Raw genomic sequence first — 24111 nt, 5'->3', positions numbered from 1 at the left:
GAGCAGCCAGGCACAACTTAGAGCAGCCCCAAAGGGGTCCAGCTCGGCCTGAAATAATATGGGTTGTCCAGTACCTCTGTGTGGAAACTGCTGAGAAATGATGGACTTTGTATTGGTGACTGCAGTTTACGTGGAATTCTCCTTTGGGACAGTTAAGAGCTTGAAAATGTTAATTTAGCAAGATATGATTTGGGACTCATGAAACATACTCTAGTACATTCCAGTTTTTTCTTCTGCTGCATTTGCTTAGCCCCAACTAAATTGAATAGGCGGGAACAAAAATATAATATAAAAGAAACTGGGATAAAGAAGTGTGAGTGAATATGTGAAAATGCAATATGCAGAATTACAATGATGATTAGTCATTGGCCAGAACCATGTCTCTTGAAAAAAAGTTCTCCCCCCTCTCATCGAAGTTGCAGCTACATCAACCTTTCAAGCAATGTTCATGCTACTTTATATTGAAGTTTTCATAATAAAAAAATTATCACAATAGTAATGTTACTGCATTTATTATCAATACAGTGACTGTACTGTGAATTGAGAATACATTCAACATTCTAGTAATACATGTACAGTGATGGCTAACATATATGGTACTACCTTTTTGGTCGTGTACTTAAGAGAAGCATTGATATAAACAAAAGGTAAATAACTATTTACATCTTATTTCTCTGGAAAAACCTTTCCAGTGATTCCACTCACATATGCCCCATTCTATGCATTAACTATTCTGATAAGTATATACATAATGATCTTTCTTACCCCAATTTTTTTTATTCTTCTTCTCAGTTGCCATATTTTATTTTTGTATTTTGAATATGTGAGTCAGCAGTATATATTTTTCAGGAATCTGGAGCATTTCCTGAAGTTTTTATTTTTTTTTAAGGCTAAATATTATCCACCCTACTAATTGGGGTGTGGGGGGAAGGAGTGTCATATCAACAGTATTATTTCTACTTGTTTGACATTTTAAAATGATCATGGAATACAAATATTGCTCTATCTAAGATAAAGAAAATATATTTTTCATAAGAAAGCAACATCAAGACAGACATATATTTAATAAAATAAAATCTAAACAGTTATGTATATTTCTAGTCCTCATAGCACTAGCTTTATACTCCTTTCTGCAAATAATCTATAATCTAAACACAATTGGCATGTTTTAGAGAATTATATTTAATAAAATCTTTTCACTATCTTTGCTCCATTCAACACTTTATTTTGCATGGTTAGGAGAATTTTATCAGACTTTGTTAAAAGTATGAATGCATCCTTTTCATCAGCAGTTGTGTGTTTCTTCGTGGGTACATCTCATGGAAACAAAAGTTACATTAGGACCTACAGTATGTTCATGTGCTTGCAAATGCCAGTGTAGTGAAGAATGATCCATAGACTGTTTTCATAAATGTCAGTTTTAAGTTCTGTTCCACTTTCATTTCTTCTGGAAAACTCTTTGGGAAGACAGCATTTTTCTGCATGTGTTTTTCTCTTAGTTTGTTCTACATTCAGATTTTCCATACACATTTAGATCAGAAAAAAAATACTCATTTGGTGGTCTTTTCAAGAATACTTTGCTGACTAGCTTTTTCCCTCTCCAACAAGATTAATTCAGTTCTTGCTGATGATGTAACTATAGCACCAGAAACTTGGACATTAGATGAGGTCCCTGTAGTTTCATTTTCTTCACCCTTAATTGTTTCTTCTTTAGGCGATAAGCTTTCTTCTGCATCAAAAAATGTTTCAGGTTTCTCTGATGGACTTTCATCATCTGAAGTTTTCATTTCTTTTAGATTTGTCTCTTCTTCTTTGTCAATGTTCTTAGCCTTTTTTGATGGGGATGAGAAGCCTAATTTGGGAAATCTAAACCATCCAGTTTTTTCAGTTTGTTTAGAAGAGTCAGTATCTGATGCAGAAGAATCAACAGGTTGGATTTCTTCTGGAATTGATTTTTGGACTTCAGGTTTGGAATCTGAGCCTGTGTCATCAACAGAGGAAGAAAATCCAATACTTGGAAGCCAAAATTTGAATCTGCCAGAAGATCTTTTACTGTCAGTTTTTTCTTTTTCATCCTTCATATCTTTTTCCTCATCTTCTGGTATTTTAGCTATTTTATCATCTTTAGAGAGAGGAGATACAGCTATTTCTTCTGGTTGCTTATCAGATTGAGTGTCTCCAAGTTTACTGGAAGGCTGTACTTCAACTGTAAATGTTTTCAATTGTGGCAAACTAACACTGGAAGAAATGACATCATTAGATTCATCAGTTTCATTTTGTTGTTTGCCAGATAATTTAGACTCAGCAGAGTCAGTCTTCTGTATTGCTACCCCTAAAGTTGCATCAGAAAGTTTAGGTTGGTGAACTTCACTCTTGGACACCTCATGTTTATATTCTGTATAAGACTGCGGTTTGACTGGCATGTCTAGTTTAACGTGTGACTCAGGTATCTTCACTTTGAGAAGTGAAAATCCAAAACTAGCAGTTTTTATTTCTGATGAAGGAATCTCAGATTCTTTCACTATCTGAGAGGTGTAAGTCTCACGCGTTTCGATATCACCATGTCCAGATTCAACTTCACTTTGTATCTTTATATCTTTACCCTCTGCAAGTGGTCCCTGAATCTGTAGTGCTGCTTTTGAAACCGAAAAGTCTGTGGATGGGAGTTTAACGTATACCTGTGAGGTTTTAATGTCACATTCAGCCAATGTTGGAATTTTGACTGATGGCGTTTGGATATTACCACCCGCAAACTCTGGTCTTTCTTTAGGGATCCTAGTGCTTACTTCCAGTTTTGGTGTTTCATTGTCAGTACCAGCACCTTTCAAGTCTGTTGCCACTTTTGATGTTGAAATGTCAGTTTCAGCTGTGGGTGCATTGTAAGTGAACGCTGGTATTTTTAACTTGGGAATTTTAATATTTATCTCTACACTTTCACTTTGCTTGTCTGGCTTGTCCTTTGAAATCCCAGTTGATGGTTCCATAAGGTCTGAACTTGGACTTTGCAGGTCAATGGAGCCATCTGCTTTTTTAAACTGGAAGTCTACTATGCCTAGTTCAGTTTTAGGCAGTGAAACTTCAGCCTCTAACTTTGGGAGAAAGACATCAACTTCAGAACCCTTTGCTTTTGAATGTAACGCTCCAAACTTTGGCATCTTAAATTTAGATGTTTTCATTTTGCTTGCTTCATCTCCACCTTCCACTTTCACCCTGACTCCTGCAGATATATCTTTTTCAACACTTTCAGCTGGAAACTGTATTTCATGGTCTACAACACTTATTTCAGTATCCATTTTAATTCCTGGAGCACCAATCTTGGTCTCTTCAAGGTTCGTTTTAACATCAGCAACATCTCCTGTTCCCTTTGTGGCAGGCCATCCAAATGAGGGTACACTGAATTTTGGCATTTTTGATTTACTTTCTCTTCCTTGAACATCCTTTTCTGTAGATTTTATCACACCCTCTAGCTTTTCAGTTTTAATTCCTGCACCTGCATGTAGAATATCCAGCTCTACTTTTGGGAGGACATCTAATTTCTTCTGGGTTCCATCCAAAGCAATTTCAACAGATGGTGCTTTGGCTCCTATTTCTGGACTCTTCAGTTCAATGGAATGTTCTGCTGCTGGAACCCCTGCACGCTCTGATTTGGCTTTTTGTTCTTGAAGGGTCAGATCACATTTAGGGAGTGTAATGTCAGCTTTTGGTAAGCTGATGTCCACCCTAGTTTTTGAAGCACTAATTTCTGATGTAGAGAGTTCTACCTTAGGTTTCATGACTTTTGGAGTATATGTTTTCAATTGTTGTCCTTCAGTACCACGTTTAACTACATCAGCATAAGTTTCTGTTTCAGGAATGCTCACTTTAATAACTACTTTTTCTGGAGGTAGTGAAACTTCTGCTTCAAACTTTGATGAGGTAACATCATAACTTTTACCTTTGTGGAGAGAAAATCCCACTTTTGGAATCTCTGCTTTAGCAGATTTGATTTTACCTTCCAAAACATCCTTTCCAGCAGCAGATTCAGTGTCCACATATGGCAATGATGTTGCATATTTAGGAGCTTCTATTTCAGTTTGCATTTCAGCAGAAGGAACACTTACTTGAGGCTTTTCCAGGCTCCCTTCACTATCAATGTCACCTCTTTTTTCCTTAGAAGATGACCGACCAAATGATAGCATTCTGAATTTTGGCATTTTAAACCAGCCCTGATGTTCTTCAGTCTGAATTTCTCCAGACTTCATTTCATGTTCGATTTGCACTTTCATATCCTCCATCTTAGGGCTTTGAATGGCCACCTCTGTGGTTGAAACAGAAACTGATGGGAGACTAACATCCATCTTTGGAGCTTTACTGTCAGTGATAGAAACTTGAGGCATTTTCATTTTCCCAGCTGAAACCTCTATTTCTGCATGAGAGACATCAGATTTAATTTCTAGTATTGGAGCTTCCACAGCAATGTCAGCAATATCTGTTGTCATTGTAAGCTGGGGAACTCCGGATTCCATTTTGGGTAAGCTGATCTCACTTTCTGGTCTTTTGCCTTTTGGAAGTGAAATTCCAAACTTTGGCTTTTGGAATTTAGGCATTTTCATCTTCCCTTCAAGACTTTCAGCTTTCACTTCTGCTCCATCCACTGCCAATGGTCCTTCAATTCCTGTTTCTGGACTTTTCAGCTCAATGGAAGCTTCTGCTGTGGGAAATTTAATACCTGGGGATAAGCTGACATCATCACCAGCAGACCTTAATTTGAGATCAGCCTGTTGAAGACTCACATCATATGTAGGAAAGGTGGCATCAGCCTTAGGTAGGCTAATGTCCATGTCTGATTTGGGAACTTTGACTTCTGGTTTGGAAAAATCCAGAGTATGAATCTGAACTTTTGGCATTTTTATATTTATTTGTGCTCCCTCTTCTGTGCTTTTGGTATGACTGCTTTCTATATCAGGTATCTGCACTAAGTCTTCTCCATCTCTTTCTGGTTTAGGAACAGTAACATCACCTTCCACTTTTGGCAGATTCACCTGAGATTTAGGAGCCTTAATTTTGGAGAATGAAATTTTAGGCATGATAAATTGAGGCTTTTTAATTTGGCTTTTTTGTTCTTCTTTTCCTGTAGATATTTCAATATCAAGATCCATGCTTGGACCCTGATCCTTAGTTACAATTTCTGCTAGTTTTGTGTCTGTTTTGCCTGATGATACAGTAATTCTAGGCTCTTCCAGAAGTGCTTCAGAATCAGCTTTAATGCTTGCTTCTTTTTTTGGTGACCAACTAAATGATGGCAATTTGAATTTTGGCAACTTGAAATGTCCTTCTTTCCCTTCCATATCTGTATCTCCAGGTTTTATTTCTTCCTCAACCATTGTTGCTTTAGATGCCATATTTGAATCTTGAATGCTAATCTCTGTCATTGGAACAGAAATGTTGGATTGGAGGTTAATGTCAACTTTGGGTGTCTTAATATCAGCTTCAGATATTTTCGGCATTTCGGTTTTCCAGCCTGAAGATTCTGTTTCTGCATTAGGGATGGCAGATTCAACTTCTATTGTTGGTGCTTCCACAGCAATGTCAACAATATCTGTCATTGCTTTTAGCTGGGGAACATCAGCTTCCATTTTGGATAAGTTGATCTCACTCTCTGGCACTTTCCCTTTAGGATGTGAAATTGCAAACTTTGGATTTTGGACTTTGGGCATTTTAATCTTCCCTTCAAGACCTTCAACTTTCATCTCTGCTCCATCCACAGCAATTCCAGCTGATATTCCTTCAACTCCTATTTCTGGACTTTGCAACTCTGTGGATCCTTCTGATGTTGGAATCTTAATATCTGGGGATGACAGGCCGACATCAGCACCAGCAGACCTCAATTTCAAGTCAGCTTGTTGAATAGTCGCATCATATGTAGGAAGCGTGAGATCAACCGTAGGTAAGCTAACATCCATAGCCATTTTTGGAGCTTTGGTTTCAAATTTTGAAAATTCTGAAGTAGATATCTTAACCTTTGGCATTTTTATGGTTATTCCTTCTCTATCTCCACTGCTTCCTTTCTCTGATATCTGCACTGAAACATCTCCTTCATTTTCTGGCTTAGGACCACTAACATCACTTTCCAATTTTGGCAGAGAGACCTGTCCTTTGTGACCCTTCATTTTAGGAAGTGATATCTTTGGCATGCTGAACTGAGGCTTTTTAATATTGCCCTTCTCACCATCTTTTCCTATAGGCATATCACTTTCGAGATCCACACTTGGGCACTGAACCTCAGCTACAGTTAATGTTAGTTCAGCTTCTGTTTCTTCTAATGAAGAGGCCAAAGTAGGCTCCTCAAGGGTTGTTTCAGTATCACATATAACAACTGCTTCTATCTTTGGTGACCAGCTAAAGGATGGGACTTTGAATTTTGGCATTTTGAATTTGCTATGTTTTCCTTCAGCATCTCTATCTGTGACTTTTATTTCACCTTCTATCTCCACCGCTTTAGCTGTTGCTTCTGGGCCCTTAATCTCCACCTCGGCCTTTGGAAAAGAAACATCTACTGATGGGAGGCTGATGTCCACCTTTGGTGCTTCAGTGTCTGCTTTTGGCATTTTGAGTGATGGCATTTGTATTTTCCAGCCGGAAACTTCACTCTCTATGTTGGGAACATCGGCTTCCACTGCTAGCGTCGGGGTTTCCACGCTGATTGCACCCACTTGGTCTCTGACCTCTGACTTGGGAATGTCAGCTTCCTTTTTGGGTAAGCTGATCTCCTCTTCTAGCACTTTGCCTTTTGGAAGAGAAACTTCAAACTTTGGCTTTTCAAATTTAGGCATTTGAATTTTCCCTTCCAAACTGGCAGCTTTCCCCTCTGGTCCCTCCACTGTAATTTCAGCTGATGGCTGTTTCCCTTCAGTCCCTGGACCCTTCAGCTGAACGGAACCTTCTATTTTGGGCATCTTGACTCTAGGTGCTGAGATTTTGACATCTGCGGGAACAGAGGCTGCTTTCAGGTCAGCTTCTTGAAGACTGACATCACACGTTGGAAGTGTGACATCGACTTTGGGTAAAGTAACATCCATGTCTCCTTTGGGAGCTTTGACTCCTGGTTTAGAAAATCCTATAGAAGGCATCCTGACTTTTGGCATGTGTATTTTTATCCCTGTTGCCTCAGCTTTCCCTGTCTCAACTTCAATATGGCTTTCCATGTCAGGAACTTTCACTTCAAATCTCCCCTCTTTAATTTCGGCTTGTGATTTGGGAAGGGAAATATCTGCCTCCACCTTTGGCAGACTGACCTGTAACTGGGGAGCCTTGACCTCGGGAAGCTTCACACTCGGCAGCTTAACATCAGGCATTTTAATTTTTCCCTTCTCACCATCTTTTCCTGCAGAAGTCCCGATTTCCAGTTCAATACTTGGAGCCTGGATTGCAGGTCCTGACACTATTATCTCTCCTTCTGCCCTGGCTGATGGCATTGTCACCTGGGGCTCTTTGAGGCTTGCTTCAACATCTGCTACTCCACCACTGGTCTCTTTTGAGGTGGACCAGCCAAATGAAGGCATACTGAATTTTGGCATTTTGAATTTACTTTCTTTTCCTTTGGCATCTTTATCTGTGGCTTTTATTTCACCTTCTATCTCCACCGCTTTAGCTGTTGTTTCTGGGCCCTTAATTTCCACCTCGGCCTTTGGAAGAGAAACATCTACTGATGGGAGGGTGATGTCCACCTTTGGTGCTTGAATGTCTGCTTTCGGCATTTTGGGCATTTTGAGTGATGGCATTTGCATTTTCCAGCCGGGAGTGTCAGTCTCTACGTCGGGAACACTAGCTTCCACTGCTAGTGTCGGGGTTTCCACGCCAATTGCACCCACTTGGCCTTTGACTTTTGGCTTGGGAATGTCAGCTTCCTTTTTGGGTAAGCTGATCTCACTTTCCAGCACTTTGCCTTTTGGACGTGAAACTGCAAACTTTGGCTTTTCAAATTTAAGCATATGAATTTTCCCTTCCAAACCAGAAGCTTTCCCCTCCGGTCTCTCTATTGTAATTTCAGCTGATGGCTGTTTAACTTCAATCCCTGGACCCTTCAGATGAACAGAACCTTCTATTTTGGGCATCTTGACTCTAGGTGCTGAGATTTTGACATCTGCGGGAACAGAGGCTGCTTTCAAGTCAGCTTCCTGAAGACTGACATCACACGTTGGAAGTGTGACATCGACTTTGGATATAGTAACATCCACGTCTCCTTTGGGAGCTTTGATCTCTGGTTTAGAAAATCCCAAAGAAGGCATCTTGACTTTTGGCATGTGTATTTTCATCCCTGTTGCCTCAGTTTTCCCTGTCTCAACTTCAATACGGCTTTCGATGTCGGGAACTTTCACTTCAAATCCCCCCTCTTTAATTTTGGCTTGCGATTTGGGAAGGGAAATATCTGCCTCCACCTTTGGCAGACTGACCTGTACCTGGGGAGCCTTGACCTCGGGAAACTTCACACTCGGCAGCTTAACATCAGGCATTTTAATTTTTCCTTTCTCATCATCTTTTCCTGCAGAAGTCTCGATTTCCAGTTCAAAACTTGGAGGCTGCATTGTAGGTCCTGACACACTTATCTCTCCTTCTGCCCTGGTTGATGGCATTGTCACCAGGGGCTCTTTGAGGCTTGCTTCAACATCTGCTACTCCCCCACTGGTCTCTTTTGAGGTGGACCAGCCTAATGAAGGCATGCCAAATGTTGGCAATTTGAATTTACTTTCTTTTCCTTTGGCATCTTTATCAGTGGCTTTTATTTCACCTTCTATCTCCACCGCCTTAGATGTTGTTTCTGGGCCCTTAATGTCCGCCTTGGCTGTTGGAAGAGGAACATCTACTGATGGGAGGGTGATGTCCACCTTTGGTACTTCAATGTCTGCTTTCGGCATTTTGGGCATTTTGAGTGATGGCATTTGCATTTTCCAGCCGGAAGCTTCAGTTTCTACGTCGGGAACATCAGCGTACACTGTTAGTGTTGGGGTTTCCACGCTGATTGCACCCACTTGGCCTTTGACTTTTGGCTTGGGAATGTCAGCTTCCATTTTGGGTAAGCTGATCTCGCCTTCTGGCACTTTGCATTCTGGACGTGAAACGCCAAACTTTGGCTTTTCAAATTTAGGCATTTGAATTTTCCCTTCCAAACTGGCAGCTTTTATCTCTGCTCCCTCCACCGCAATTTCAGCTGATGGCTGTTTAACTTCAATCCCTGGACCCTTCAGATGAACGGAACCTTCTATTTTGGGCATCTTGACTCCAGGTGTTGAGATTTTGACATCTGTGGGAACAGAGGCTGCTTTCAGGCCAGCTTCTTGAAGACTGACATCACACGTTGGAAGTGTGACATCGACTTTGGATATAGTAACATCCACATCTCCTTTGGGAGCTTTGATCTCTGGTTTAGAAAATCCCAAAGAAGGCATCTTGACTTTTGGCATGTGTATTTTCATCCCTGTTGCCTCAGTTTTCCCTGTCTCAACTTCAATACGGCTTTCAATGTCGGGAACTTTCACTTCAAATCCCCCCTCTTTAATTTTGGCTTGTGATTTGGGAAGGGAAATATCTGCCTCCACCTTTGGCAGACTGACCTGTACCTGGGGAGCCTTGACCTCGGGAAGCTTCACACTCGGCAGCTTAACATCAGGCATTTTAATTTTACCCTTCTCACCATCTTTTCCTGCAGAAGTCCCGATTTCCAGTTCAACACTTGGAGCCTGGATTGCCGGTCCTGAAACTTTTATCTCTCCTTCTTCCCTGGCTGATGGCAATGTCACCTGGAACTCTTTGAGGCTTGCTTCAACATCTGCTACTCGACCACTGGTCTCTTTTGAGGTGGACCAGCCAAATGAAGGCATGCCAAATGTTGGCATTTTCAATATACTTTCTTTTCCTTTAGCACCTTTCTCAGTGGCTTTTATTTCCCCTTCTATTTCCACTGCTTTAGCTGTTGCTTCTGGGCCCTTAATGTCCACCTTGGCTGTTGGAAGAGGAACATCTACTGATGGGAGGGTGATGTCTACCTTTGGTACTTCAATATCTGCTTTTGGCATTTTGGGCATTTTGAGTGATTGCATTTGCATATTCCAGCTGGAAGCTTCAGTTTCTACGTCGGGAACATCAGCTTCCACTGTTAGCGTCGGGCTTTCCATGCCAATTGCACCCACTTGGCCTTTGACTTTTGGCTTGGGAATGTCAGCTTCCTTTTTGGATAAGCTTATCTCGCCTTCTGGCACTTTGTCTTCTGGACGTGAAATGCCAAACTTTGGCTTTTCAAATTTAGGCATTTGAATTTTCCCTTCCAAACTGGCAGCTTTTATCTCTGCTCCCTCCACCGCAATTTCAGCTGATGGCTGTTTAACTTCAATCCCTGGACCCTTCAGCTGAATGGAACCTTCTATTTTGGGCATCTTGACTCCAGGTGTTGAGATTTTGACATCTGCGGGAACAGAGGCTGCTTTCAGGTCAGCTTCTTGAAGACTGACATCACACGTTGGAAGTGTGACATCGACTTTGGATATAGTAATATCCACATCTCCTTTGGGAGCTCTGATTTCTGATTTAGAAAATCCCAAAGAAGGCATCTTGATTTTTGGCATGTGTATTTTCATCCCTGTTGCCTCAGTTTTCCCTGTCTCAACTTCAATATGGCTTTCCATGTCGGGAACTTTCACTTCAAGTCCCGCCTCTTTAATTTCAGCTTGTGATTTGGGAAGGGAAATATCTGCCTCCACCTTTGGCAGACTGATCTGTACCTGGGTAGCCTTGACCTCGGGAAACTTCACACTCGGCAGCTTAACATCAGGCATTTTAATTTTTCCCTTCTCACCATCTGTTCCTGCAGAAGTCCCGATTTCCAGTTCAACACTTGGAGCCTGGATTGCCAGTCCTGACACTGTTATCTCTCCTTCTTCCCTGGCTGATGGCAATGTCACTTGGGGCTCTTTGAGGCTTGCTTCAACATCTGCTACTCCCCCACTGGTCTCTTTTGAGGTGGACCAGCCAAATGAAGGCATGCCAAATGTTGGCATTTTCAATATACTTCCTTTTCCTTTAGCATCTTTATCAGTGGCTTTTATTTCTCCTTCTATTTCCACTGCTTTAGCTGTTGCTTCTGGGCCCTTAATATCCACCTTGGCTGTTGGAAGAGGAACATCTACTGATGGGAGGGTGATGTCTACCTTTGGTACTTCAATATCTGCTTTCGGCATTTTGGGCATTTTGAGTGATGGCATTTGCATTTTCCAGCTGGAAGCTTCAGTTTCTACGTCGGGAACATCAGCTTCCGCTGTTAGCGTCGGGCTTTCCATGCCAATTGCACCCACTTGGCCTTTGACTTTTGGCTTGGGAACGTCAACTTCCTTTTTGGGTAAGCTTATCTCGCCTTCTGGCACTTTGCCTTTTGGTCGTGAAACTCCAAACTTTGGCTTTTCAAATTTAGGCATTTGAATTTTCCCTTCCAAAATGGCAGCTTTCCCCTCTGGTCCCTCCTCTGTAATTTCAGCTGATGGCTGTTTCACTTCAATCCCTGGACCCTTCAGTTGAACGGAACCTTCTATTTTGGGCATCTTGACTCCAGGTGCTGAGATTTTGACATCTGTGGGAACAGAGGCTGCTTTCAGGTCAGCTTCTTGAAGACTGACATCACATGTTGGAAGTGTGACATCGACTTTGGGTAAAGTAACATCCATGTCTATTTTGGGAGCTTTAGTTTTTGGTTTAGAAAATCCCATGGAAGGCATCTTGACTTTTGGCATGTGTATTTTCATCCCTGCTGCCTCAGTTTTCCCTGTCTCAACTTCAATACGACTTTCCATGTCGGCAGCTTTCACTTGAAATCCCCCCTCTTTAATTTCAGCTTGTGATTTGGGAAGAGAAATATCTGCCTCCATCTTAGGTAGACTGACCTGTACCTGAGGATCCTTAACTTTGGGAAGCTTCACACTCGGAAGCTTAACATCAGGCATTTTAATTTTCCCCTTCTCACCATCTGTTCCTGCAGAAATCCCCATTTCCCGTTCAACACTTGGAGCCTGGATTGCAGGTCCTGACACTGTTATCTCTCCTTCTGCCCTGGCTGATGGCATTGTCACCTGGGGCTCTTTTAGGCTTGCTTCAATATCTGCTACTCCACCACTGGTCTCTTTTGTGTTGGACCAGCCAAATGAAGGCATACTGAATTTTGGCATTTTGAATTTACTTTCTTTTCCTTTAGCATCTTTATCAGTGGCTTTTATTTCACCTTCTATCTCCACCTCTTTAGCTGTTGCTTCTGGGCCCTTAATCTCCACTTCTGCCTTTGGAATAGAAACATCTACTGATGGGAGGGTGATGTCTACCTTTGGTGCTTCAATGTCTGCTCTCGGCATTTTGGGCATTTTGAGTGATGGCATTTGCATTTTCCAGCCGGAAGCTTCAGTCTCTACGTCGGGAACATCAGCTTCCACTGCTAGTGTCGGGGTTTCCATGCCAATTGCACCCACTTGGCCTTTGACTTTTGGCTTGGGAATGTCAGCTTCCTTTTTGGGTAAGCTGATCTTTCCTTCTGGCACTTTGTCTTTTGGATGTGAAACTCCAAACTTTGGCTTTTCAAATTTAGGCATTTGAATTTTCCCTTCCAAAATGGCAGCTTTCCCCTCTGGTCCCCCCACTGTAATTTCAGCTGATGGCTGTTTCACTTCAATCCCTGGACCCTTCAGCTGAATGGAACCTTCTATTTTGGGCATCTTGACTCCAGGTGCTGAGATTTTGACATCTGAGGAAACAGAGGCTGCTTTCAGGTCAGCTTCTTGAAGACTGACATCACATGTTGGAAGTGTGACATCGACTTTGGGTAAAGTAACATCCATGTCTATTTTGGGAGCTTTAGTTTTTGGTTTAGAAAATCCCATGGAAGGCATCTTGACTTTTGGCATGTGTATTTTCATCCCTGCTGCCTCAGTTTTCCCTGTCTCAACTTCAATACGACTTTCCATGTCGGCAGCTTTCACTTGAAATCCCCCCTCTTTAATTTCAGCTTGTGATTTGGGAAGAGAAATATCTGCCTCCATCTTAGGTAGACTGACCTGTACCTGAGGATCCTTAACTTTGGGAAGCTTCACACTCGGAAGCTTAACATCAGGCATTTTAATTTTCCCCTTCTCACCATCTGTTCCTGCAGAAATCCCCATTTCCCGTTCAACACTTGGAGCCTGGATTGCAGGTCCTGACACTGTTATCTCTCCTTCTGCCCTGGCTGATGGCATTGTCACCTGGGGCTCTTTTAGGCTTGCTTCAATATCTGCTACTCCACCACTGGTCTCTTTTGTGTTGGACCAGCCAAATGAAGGCATACTGAATTTTGGCATTTTGAATTTACTTTCTTTTCCTTTAGCATCTTTATCAGTGGCTTTTATTTCACCTTCTATCTCCACCTCTTTAGCTGTTGCTTCTGGGCCCTTAATCTCCACTTCTGCCTTTGGAATAGAAACATCTACTGATGGGAGGGTGATGTCTACCTTTGGTGCTTCAGTGTCTGCTCTCGGCATTTTGGGCATTTTGAGTGATGGCATTTGCATTTTCCAGCCGGAAGCTTCAGTCTCTACGTCGGGAACATCATCTTCCACTGCTAGTGTCGGGGTTTCCATGCCAATTGCACCCACTTGGCCTTTGACTTTTGGCTTGGGAATGTCAGCTTCCTTTTTGGGTAAGCTGATCTTTCCTTCTGGCACTTTGTCTTTTGGATGTGAAACTCCAAACTTTGGCTTTTCAAATTTAGGCATTTGAATTTTCCCTTCCAAAATGGCAGCTTTCCCCTCTGGTCCCCCCACTGTAATTTCAGCTGATGGCTGTTTCACTTCAATCCCTGGACCCTTCAGCTGAATGGAACCTTCTATTTTGGGCATCTTGACTCCAGGTGCTGAGATTTTGACATCTGAGGAAACAGAGGCTGCTTTCAGGTCAGCTTCTTGAAGACTGACATCACACGTTGGAAGTGTGACATCGGCTTTGGGTAAAGAAATATCCACGTCTCCTTTAGGAGCTTTAGTTTCCGCTTTAGAAAATCCTATAGAAGGCATCTTGACTTTTGGCAAGTGTATTTTCATCCCTGTTGCCTCAGCTTTCCCTGTCTCAACTTCAATACGGCTTTCCATGTCGGGAACTTTCACTTCAAGTCCCGCCTCTTTAATTTCAGCTTGTGATTTGGGAAGGGAAATATCTGCCTCCACCTTTGGCAGACTGACCTGTAACTGGGGAGCCTTGACCTCGGGAAGCTTCACACTCGGCAGCTTAACATCAGTCATTTTAATTTTTCCCTTCTCACCATCTGTTCCTGCAGAAGTCCCGATTTCCAGTTCAACACTTGGAGCCTGGATTGCAGGTCCTGACACTGTTATCTCTCCTTCTTCCCTGGCTGATGGCAATGTCACTTGGGGCTCTTTGAGGCTTGCTTCAACATCTGCTACTCCCCCACTGGTCTCTTTTGAGGTGGACCAGCCAAATGAAGGCATGCCAAATGTTGGCATTTTGAATTTTCTTTCTTTTCCTTTAGTATCTTTAACAGTGGCTTTTATTTCACCTTCTATCTCCACCGCTTTAGCTGTTGTTTCTGGGCCTTTAATGTCCACCTTGGCCTTTGGAAGAGAAACATCTACTGATGGAAGGGTGATGTCTACCTTTGGTGCTTCAATGTCTGCTTTAGGCATTCTGGGCATTTTGAGTGATGGCATTTGCATTTTCCAGCCGGAAGCTTCACTCTCTACGTCGGGAACATCAGCTTCCACTGTTAGCGTCGGGCTTTCCATGCCAATTGCACCCAGTTGGCCTTTGACTTTTGGCTTGGAAATGTCAACTTCCATTTTGGGTAAGCTGATCTCGCCTTCTGGCACTTTGCCTTTTGGATGTGAAACTCCAAACTTTGGCTTTTCAAATTTAGGCATTTGAATTTTCCCTTCCAAAATGGCAGCTTTCCACTCTGGTCCCTCCACTGTAATTTCAGCTGATGGCTGTTTCACTTCAATCCCTGGACCCTTCAGTTGAACGGAACCTTCTATTTTGGGCATCTTGACTCCAGGTGCTGAGATTTTGACATCTGCGGGAACAGAGGCTGCTTTCAGGTCAGCTTCTTGAAGACTGACATCACACGTTGGAAGTGTGACATCGACTTTGGGTAAAGTAACATCCATGTCTATTTTGGGAGCTTTAGTTTTTGGTTTAGAAAATCCCATGGAAGGCGTCTTGACTTTTGGCATGTGTGTTTTCATCCCTGCTGCCTCAGTTTTCCCTGTCTCAACTGCAATACGACTTTCCATGTCGGGAGCTTTCAATTCAAATCCCCCCTCTTTAATTTCAGCTTGTGATTTGGGAAGAGAAATATCTGCCTCCATCTTAGGTAGACTGACCTGTACCTGAGGAGCCTTAACTTTGGGAAGCTTCACACTCGGAAGCTTAACATCAGGCATTTTAATTTTCCCCTTCTCACCATCTGTTCCTGCAGAAATCCCCATTTCCCGTTCAACACTTGGAGCCTGGTCTGCAGGTTCTGACACTGTTATCTCTCCTTCTGCCCTGGCTGATGGCATTGTCACCTGGGGCTCTTTTAGGCTTGCTTCAATATCTGCTACTCCACCACTGGTCTCTTTTGTGTTGGACCAGCCAAATGAAGGCATACTGAATTTTGGCATTTTGAATTTACTTTCTTTTCCTTTAGCATCTTTATCAGTGGCTTTTATTTCACTTTCTATCTCCACCGCTTTAGTTGTTGCTTCTGCGCCCTTAATGTCCACCTTGGCCTTTGGAAGAGAAACATCTACTGATGGGAGGGTGATGTCTACCTTTGGTGCTTCAGTGTCTGCTTTCGGCATTTTGGGCATTTTGAGTGATGGCATTTGCATTTTCCAGCCGGAAGCTTCAGTCTCTACGTCGGGAACATCAGCTTCCACTGCTAGTGTCGGGGTTTTCACGCCAATTGCACCCACTTGGCCTTTGACTTTTGGCTTGGGAATATCAGCTTCCTTTTTGGGTAAGCTGATCTTGCCTTCTGGCACTTTGCCTTTTGGATGTGAAACTCCAAACTTTGGCTTTTCAAATTTAGGCATTTGAATTTTCCCTTCCAAACTGGCAGCTTTTATCTCTGCTCCCTCCACCGCAATTTCAGCTGATGGCTGTTTAACTTCAATCCCTGGACCCTTCAGCTGAACGGAACCTTCTATTATGGGCATCTTGACTCCAGGTGCTGAGATTTTGACATCTGCGGGAACAGAGGCTGCTTTCAGGTCAGCTTCTTGAAGACTGACATCACACATTGGAAGTGTGACATCGGCTTTGGGTAAAGAAATATCCACGTCTCCTTTGGGAGCTTTGATTTCTGGTTTAGAAAATCCTATAGAAGGCATCTTGACTTTTGGCAAATGTATTTTCATCCCTGTTGCCTCAGCTTTCCCTGTCTCAACTTCAATATGGCTTTCCATGTCGGGAACTTTCACTTCAAGTCCCGCCTCTTTAATTTCAGCTTGTGATTTGGGAAGGGAAATATCTACCTCCACCTTTGGCAGACTGACCTGTAACTGGGGAGCCTTGACTTCGGGAAGCTTCACACTCGGCAGCTTAACATCAGGCATTTTAATTTTTCCCTTCTCACCATCTGTTCCTGCAGAAGTCCCGATTTCCAGTTCAACACTTGGAGCCCGAATTGCAGGTCCTGACACTGTTATCTCTCCTTCTTCCCTGGCTGATGGCAATGTCACTTGGGGCTCTTTGAGGCTTGCTTCAACATCTGCTACTCCCCCACTGGTCTCTTTTGAAGTGGACCAGCCAAATGAAGGCATGCCAAATGTTGGCATTTTGAATTTTCTTTCTTTTCCTTTAGCATCTTTATCAGTGGCTTTTATGTCACCTTCTATCTCCACCGCTTTAGCTGTTGTTTCTGGGCCCTTAATGTCCACCTTGGCCTTGGGAAAAGAAACATCTACTGATGGAAGGGTGATGTCTACCTTTGGTTCTTCAATGTCTGCTTTAGGCATTTTGGTCATTTTGAGTGATGGCATTTGCATTTTCCAGCCGGAAGCTTCAGTCTCTACGTCGGGAACATCAGCTTCCACTGTTAGCGTCGGGCTTTCCATGCCAATTGCACCCAGTTGGCCTTTGACTTTTGGCTTGGAAATGTCAACTTCCATTTTGGGTAAGCTGATCTCGCCTTCTGGCACTTTGCCTTTTGGATGTGAAACTCCAAACTTTGGCTTTTCAAATTTAGGCATTTGAATTTTCCCTTCCAAAATGGCAGCTTTCCACTCTGGTCCCTCCACTGTAATTTCAGCTGATGGCTGTTTCACTTCAATCCCTGGACCCTTCAGTTGAACGGAACCTTCTATTTTGGGCATCTTGACTCCAGGTGCTGAGATTTTGACATCTGCGGGAACAGAGGCTGCTTTCAGGTCAGCTTCTTGAAGACTGACATCACACGTTGGAAGTGTGACATCGACTTTGGGTAAAGTAACATCCATGTCTATTTTGGGAGCTTTGATTTCTGGTTTAGAAAATCCTATAGAAGGCATCTTGACTTTTGGCAAGTGTATTTTCATCCCTGCTGCCTCAGTTTTCCCTGTCTCAACTTCAATACGGCTTTCCGTGTCGGGAACTTTCACTTCAAATCCCGCCTCTTTAATTTCAGCTTGTGATTTGGGAAGGGAAATATCTGCCTCCACCTTTGGCAGACTGACCTGTACCTGGGGAGCCTTGACCTCGGGAAGCTTCGCACTCGGCAGCTTAACATCAGGCATTTTAATTTTTCCCTTCTCACCATCTTTTCCTGCAGAAGTCCCGATTTCCAGTTCAACACTTGGAGCCTGGATTGCAGGTCCTGACACTGTTATCTCTCCTTCTGCCCTGGCTGATGGCATTTTCACCTGGGGCTCTTTGAGGCTTGCTTCAACATCTGCTACTCCCCCACTGGTCTCTTTTGAGGTGGACCAGCCAAATGAAGGCATGCCAAATGTTGGCATTTTGAATTTTCTTTCTTTTCCTTTAGCATCTTTATCAGTGACTTTTATTTCACCTTCTATCTCCACCGCTTTAGCTGTTGTTTCTGGGCCCTTAATGTCCACCTTGGCCTTTGGAAGAGAAACATCTACTGATGGGAGGGTGATGTCCACCTTTGGTGCTTGAATGTCTGCTTTCGGCATTTTGGGCATTTTGAGTGATGGCATTTGTATTTTCCAGCCAGAAACTTCAGTGTCTACATGTGGAACATCAGCTTCCACTGCTAGTGTCGGGGTTTCCACGCCGATTGCACCCACTTGGCCTTTGACTTTTGGCTTTGGAATGTCAGCTTCCATTTTGGGTAAGCTAATCTCGCCTTCTGGCCCTTTGCCTTTTGGAAGTGAAACTCCATACGTGGGCTTTTCAAATGTAGGCATCTGAATTTGCCGTTCCAAACTGGCAGCTTTCTCGGCTGTTCTCTCCACCGCAAATTCAGCCAATGGCTCTTTCGCTTCCATCCCAGGACCCGTCAACTGAATGGAACCTTCTATTTTGGGCATCTTGACTCCAGGTGCTGAGATTTTGACATCTGTGGGAACAGAGGCTGCTTTCAGGTCAGCTTCTTGAAGACTGACATCAGACGTTGGAAGTGTGACATCGACTTTGGATATAGTAACATCCACATCTCCTTTGGGAGCTTTGATCTCTGGTTTAGAAAATCCCAAAGAAGGCATCTTGACTTTTGGCATGTGTATTTTTATCCCTGCTGCCTCAGTTTTCCCTGTTTCAACTTCAATACGGCTTTCCATGTCGGGAACTTTCACTTCAAATCTCCCGTCTTTAATTTCGGCTTGTGATTTGGGAAGGGAAATATCTGCCTCCGCCTTTCGCAGACTGACCTGTACCTGGGGAGCCTTGACCTCGGGAAGCTTCACACACGGCAGCTTAAGATCAGGCATTTTAATTTTTCCCCTCTCATCATCTGTTCCTGCAGAAGTCCCGATTTCCAGTTCAACACTTGGAGCCTGGATTGCAGGTCCTGACACTGTTATCTCTCCTTCTGCCCTGGCTGATGGCATTGTCACCTGGGGCTCTTTGAGGCTTGCTTCAACATCTGCTACTCTACCACTGGTCTCTTTTGTGGTGGACCAGCCAAATGAAGGCATACTGAATTTTGGCATTTTGAACTTACTTTCTTTTCCTTTGGCATCTTTATCAGTGACTTTTATTTCACCTTCTATCTGCACCACTTTAGCTGTTGCTTCTGGGCCTTGAATGTCCACCTCGGCCTTTGGAAGAGAAACATCTACTGATGGGAGGGTGATGTCCACCTTTGGTGCTTGAATGTCTGCTTTCGGCATTTTGGGCATTTTGAGTGATGGCATTTGTATTTTCCAGCCAGAAACTTCAGTGTCTACATGTGGAACATCAGCTTCCACTGCTAGTGTCGGGGTTTCCACGCCGATTGCACCCACTTGGCCTTTGACTTTTGGCTTTGGAATGTCAGCTTCCATTTTGGGTAAGCTAATCTCGCCTTCTGGCCCTTTGCCTTTTGGAAGTGAAACTCCATACGTGGGCTTTTCAAATGTAGGCATCTGAATTTGCCGTTCCAAACTGGCAGCTTTCTCGGCTGTTCTCTCCACCGCAAATTCAGCCAATTTCTCTTTCGCTTCCATCCCAGGACCCGTCAACTGAATGGAACCTTCTATTTTGGGCATCTTGACTCCAGGTGCTGAGATTTTGACATCTGTGGGAACAGAGGCTGCTTTCAGGTCAGCTTCTTGAAGACTGACATCAGACGTTGGAAGTGTGACATCGACTTTGGATATAGTAACATCCACATCTCCTTTGGGAGCTTTGATCTCTGGTTTAGAAAATCCCAAAGAAGGCATCTTGACTTTTGGCATGTGTATTTTTATCCCTGCTGCCTCAGTTTTCCTTGTTTCAACTTCAATACGGCTTTCCATGTCGGGAACTTTCACTTCAAATCTCCCGTCTTTAATTTCGGCTTGTGATTTGGGAAGGGAAATATCTGCCTCCGCCTTTCGCAGACTGACCTGTACCTGGGGAGCCTTGACCTCGGGAAGCTTCACACACGGCAGCTTAAGATCAGGCATTTTAATTTTTCCCCTCTCATCATCTGTTCCTGCAGAAGTCCCGATTTCCAGTTCAACACTTGGAGCCTGGATTGCAGGTCCTGACACTGTTATCTCTCCTTCTGCCCTGGCTGATGGCATTGTCACCTGGGGCTCTTTGAGGCTTGCTTCAACATCTGCTACTCTACCACTGGTCTCTTTTGTGGTGGACCAGCCAAATGAAGGCATACTGAATTTTGGCATTTTGAACTTACTTTCTTTTCCTTTGGCATCTTTATCAGTGACTTTTATTTCACCTTCTATCTGCACCACTTTAGCTGTTGCTTCTGGGCCTTGAATGTTCACCTCGGCCTTTGGAAGAGAAACATCTACTGATGGGAGGGTGATGTGCATCTTTGGTGCTTCAATTTCTGCTTTCGGCATTTGGAGTGATGGCATTTGTATTTTCCAGCCAGAAACCTCAGTCTCTACGTCCGGAACATCAGCTTCCACTGCTAGCGTCGGGGTTTCCACGCCATTTGTACCCACTTGGCCTTTGACTTTTGGCTTGGGAATGTCAGCTTCCATTTTGGGTAAGCTGATCTCACCTTCTAGCACATTGCCTTTTGGAAGTGAAACTTCAAACTTTGGCTTTTCAAATTTAGGCATTTGAATTTTCCCTTCCAAACTGGCAGCTTTCCCCTCCGGTTCCTCCACTGCAATTTCAGGTGATGGCTGTTTCACTTCAATCCCTGGACTCTTCAGCTGAATGGAACCTTCTATTTTGGGTATCTTGACTCCAGGTGCTGAGATTTTGACATCTGCGGGAACAGAGGCTGCTTTCAGGTCAGCTTCTTGAAGACTGACATCAGACGTTGGAAGTGTGACATCGACTTTGTGTAAAGTAACATCCATGTCTCCTTTGGGAGCTTTGATTTCTGGTTTAGAAAATCCTATAGAAGGCATCTTGACTTTTGGCATGTGTATTTTCATCCCTGTTGCCTCAGCTTTCCCTGTCTCAACTTCAATACAGCTTTCCATGTCAGGAACTTTCACTTCAAATCCCACTTCTTTAATTTCAGATTGTGATTTGGGAAGAGAAATATCTGTCTCCACCTTTGGCAGACTGACCTGAACCTGGGGAGCCTTGACTTTGGGAAGCTTCACAGTCGGCAGCTTAACATCAGGCATTTTAATTTTCCCCTTCTCACCATCTTTTCCTGCAGATGTCCCGATATCCAGTTCAACACTTGGAGCCTGAATTGCAGGTCCTGACACTGTTATTTCTCCTTCTTCCCTGGCTGATGGCATTGTCACTTGGGGCTCTTTCAGGCTTGCTTCAACATCTGCTACTCCACCACCAGTCTCTTTTGTGGTGGACCAGCCAAATGAAGGCATACTGAATTTTGGCATTTTGAACTTACTTTCTTTTCCTTTGGCATCTTTATCTGTGGCTTTTATTTCACCTTCTATCTGCACCGCTTTAGCTGTTGCTTCTGGGCCCTGAATCTCCACCTCCGCTATTGGAGGAGAAACATCTTCTGATGGGAGGGTGATGTCCACCTTTGGTGCTTGAATGTCTGGTTTCAGCACTTTTGGTATTTTGAGTGATAGCAGTTGCATTTTCCAGCCTGAGCCTTCTGTCACAGGATCGATTTGCACTGGTGCTTTTGGGACGTTCATATCAATTTCAGTTGCTTCTATTTTTACTGTTTTCTTGTATATGTCAGTTTCCAGTTTGTGTAATGTGATTTCACTTTCTGACTTCTTTCCCTTATTGGTGTAAATTCCAAAGTTTTCTTTTTTTATATCTGATATTTGCATCTGATCGTGCTCACATTCTTCATTCATCTCGTTTTCTTGTTTTGTTTTTCCAGTTTCTTTTTTTGTTGTTTTTATTTCTAGGCCCTTTATTTGAACAGAAGTGTGTTCTAGGTGATCCCTCATTTCTTTATTTGTTATCCCTTCTTCAGGAGGTTGCAGAGAAATGTTGATGGATTTTTTTTCTGATGAATCTTTTTGTTTCTTTTTTCTTGTCCTTGGTAAAGCTTGTGGTATTTGTTTGCTTTGTATGTCTTTGAGACCAGGTGTTTGTATTTCTGATGTAGGTTTAGAAATTTCTGTTGTTATTGGTGGTATTTGTGATGTTGCAGTAGTAGGTTTAGATGTTGCTATCTGGTCTTTTTGTTTTGTAATGTTAATTTCAACTTCAGAGTACTTCTCTGTATAAATTGGTAAGCCATTTTCTATGTCTTTTAAGTCTTTTTGGACATGGTCTTGTATTTCACTTGCTTTTGTTTCATATGCGGAAGATGCGCTATATTGTACAGTTAGTATTTCTGGAGTTTCCATGCTGACATCTTCTTTTCGTATTTTATCCTTTTTTGTTGGTGTCATGGTTTTTATTTCTAAGCTCTGCTTCTCTTCTGTTTCTGCTTTTGTTCTATGCATTTTGAACCCAATATTAGGGAACTTCAGTTTCTTTTGGCTTCCTTTTTTCTCTTTAGAACAGAATTCTTCTTGTTGTAATTGTGACTCAGTGTCAGCGCTTGTTGGGGAAATAGCTTGTGTAGCATGCTCATGTGCATCTGATGTACTATGAGATCTTCTGTGCCCCGAAATCTTTTTATTTTTCATTGACTGGAATTTGGGCCAGGACAATCTCTCTTTTCTGGGTCGTTTTGTTCTTCCCACCCTTTGTTTTACAATTCTCTTTTCCTTGTCTTCTTCTGAAATAATCTTTTCTGAAATTTCCAGTGTTGTTCCAGGAATTTTTTCATTAAGCTCTTTTTCCTGAAGAAGAGTTTGTTTTTTGTAAATATTAATATAAAATGTGTATAATGTTCATCTTGTTTTGTTTAAAATGAACTACTTTTTGGACATATAAACACACTAAAAATTGAAGGTGCAATACAATCGAAAGTTACATGAAATGAACTTATTGTACTAAGTTCATAGATGTATATAGCTACCGATGTCTAGATTGTATATAAAACATGCTGGCTTGTAGTCAACAGCAACTCCTCAATATATTTTATTCAGAGATTATTCAATTTGCAGTGTGAGAAATAAGATGCATTTTAATCAGATGGAGACCCATGATTAGATTCTGTTGCGACAGATGTCAGTGGCTAAACCAATATTGACTAGAGGTGCTCAAAAGAACAGCCATTTTTCATTGACATTTTGTATGTTGAAAAATTCTAACCATGGCTAATACTGACTTCATTTGGAGCAGGCTCAGATCCCTAGGATACCTAATTGAACTCTAAAACATTGTGACTAAAAGTATGTATTAAAAATTTGTCCTTGTTGTTTGATGATTTTATATTTTCTCTATCACTAGTTTATAGTCGAAGAACCATATCCCTTTTTCACTCTGGACCTGCTCCTGTTTCCATTCAATGTAATGGAAGCTGGGTCAGGCTCTGAGTCCTCCCTTCAAGAAAACTAAACTACTAACATATTCAATGCAAGTTTAGCTTGATTAAGGACTTACGTGAAATACTCCCTTGTACACAGGGCTTAATTTGGACTAAAGAGGTGCACAGTTTTTGTGCTGGCTTTCTGCATAGGAGAGGATTTCACCCTGAGTGAGAACTGCAGGTTTTGTCCAAAAGTATCATAAAGGTAGTAAAGTGAAGCACGTGGACTCATCAAGCCCTCAGATCACTACCCCTTCCTGCTTCTTCACGTGGGCATCAATGATACTGCCAAGAATGACCTTGAGCAGATCACTGCAGACTACGTGGCTCTGGGAAGAAGGATAAAGGAGTTTGAGGCACAAGTGGTGTTCTCGTCCATCCTCCCTGTGCAGGGAAAAGGTCTGGGTAGAGACCGTCGAATTGTGGAAGTGAACGAATGTGGTGTTGGAGAGAAGGCTTTGGATTCTTCGACCATGGGATGTTGTTCCAAGAAGGAGGAGTGCTAGGCAGAAACAGGCTCCACCTAACGAAGACAGGGAAGAACATCTTTGCAAGCAGGCTGGTTAACCTAGTGAGGAGGACTTTAAACTAGGTTCACCAGGGGAAGGGGACCAAAGCCCTGAGGTAAGTGGGGAAATGGGATACCGGGAGGAAAC

At 42.8% G+C, this 24111-nt stretch overlaps 1 protein-coding gene across 1 annotated transcript in view; it reads right to left on the bottom strand.

The window, feature by feature from the left end:
- Positions 1 to 496: 496 nt before the first annotated feature.
- Positions 497 to 24111, bottom strand: part of LOC115650021 (protein AHNAK2-like) — a 74248-nt gene continuing 50633 nt past the window's right edge. The window contains exon 7 of the mRNA XM_030559352.1: positions 497 to 22823. Coding sequence (XP_030415212.1) covers positions 1551 to 22823 — 21273 coding nt within the window. The 3' untranslated portion in view covers positions 497 to 1550. The remainder of the gene's footprint in view (positions 22824 to 24111) is intronic.

Source organism: Gopherus evgoodei, chromosome 4 (genome assembly GCF_007399415.2).
Source record: "Gopherus evgoodei ecotype Sinaloan lineage chromosome 4, rGopEvg1_v1.p, whole genome shotgun sequence".
NCBI lineage: Eukaryota > Metazoa > Chordata > Testudines > Testudinidae > Gopherus > Gopherus evgoodei.
This window is presented reverse-complemented; position numbering and strand designations above follow the sequence as displayed.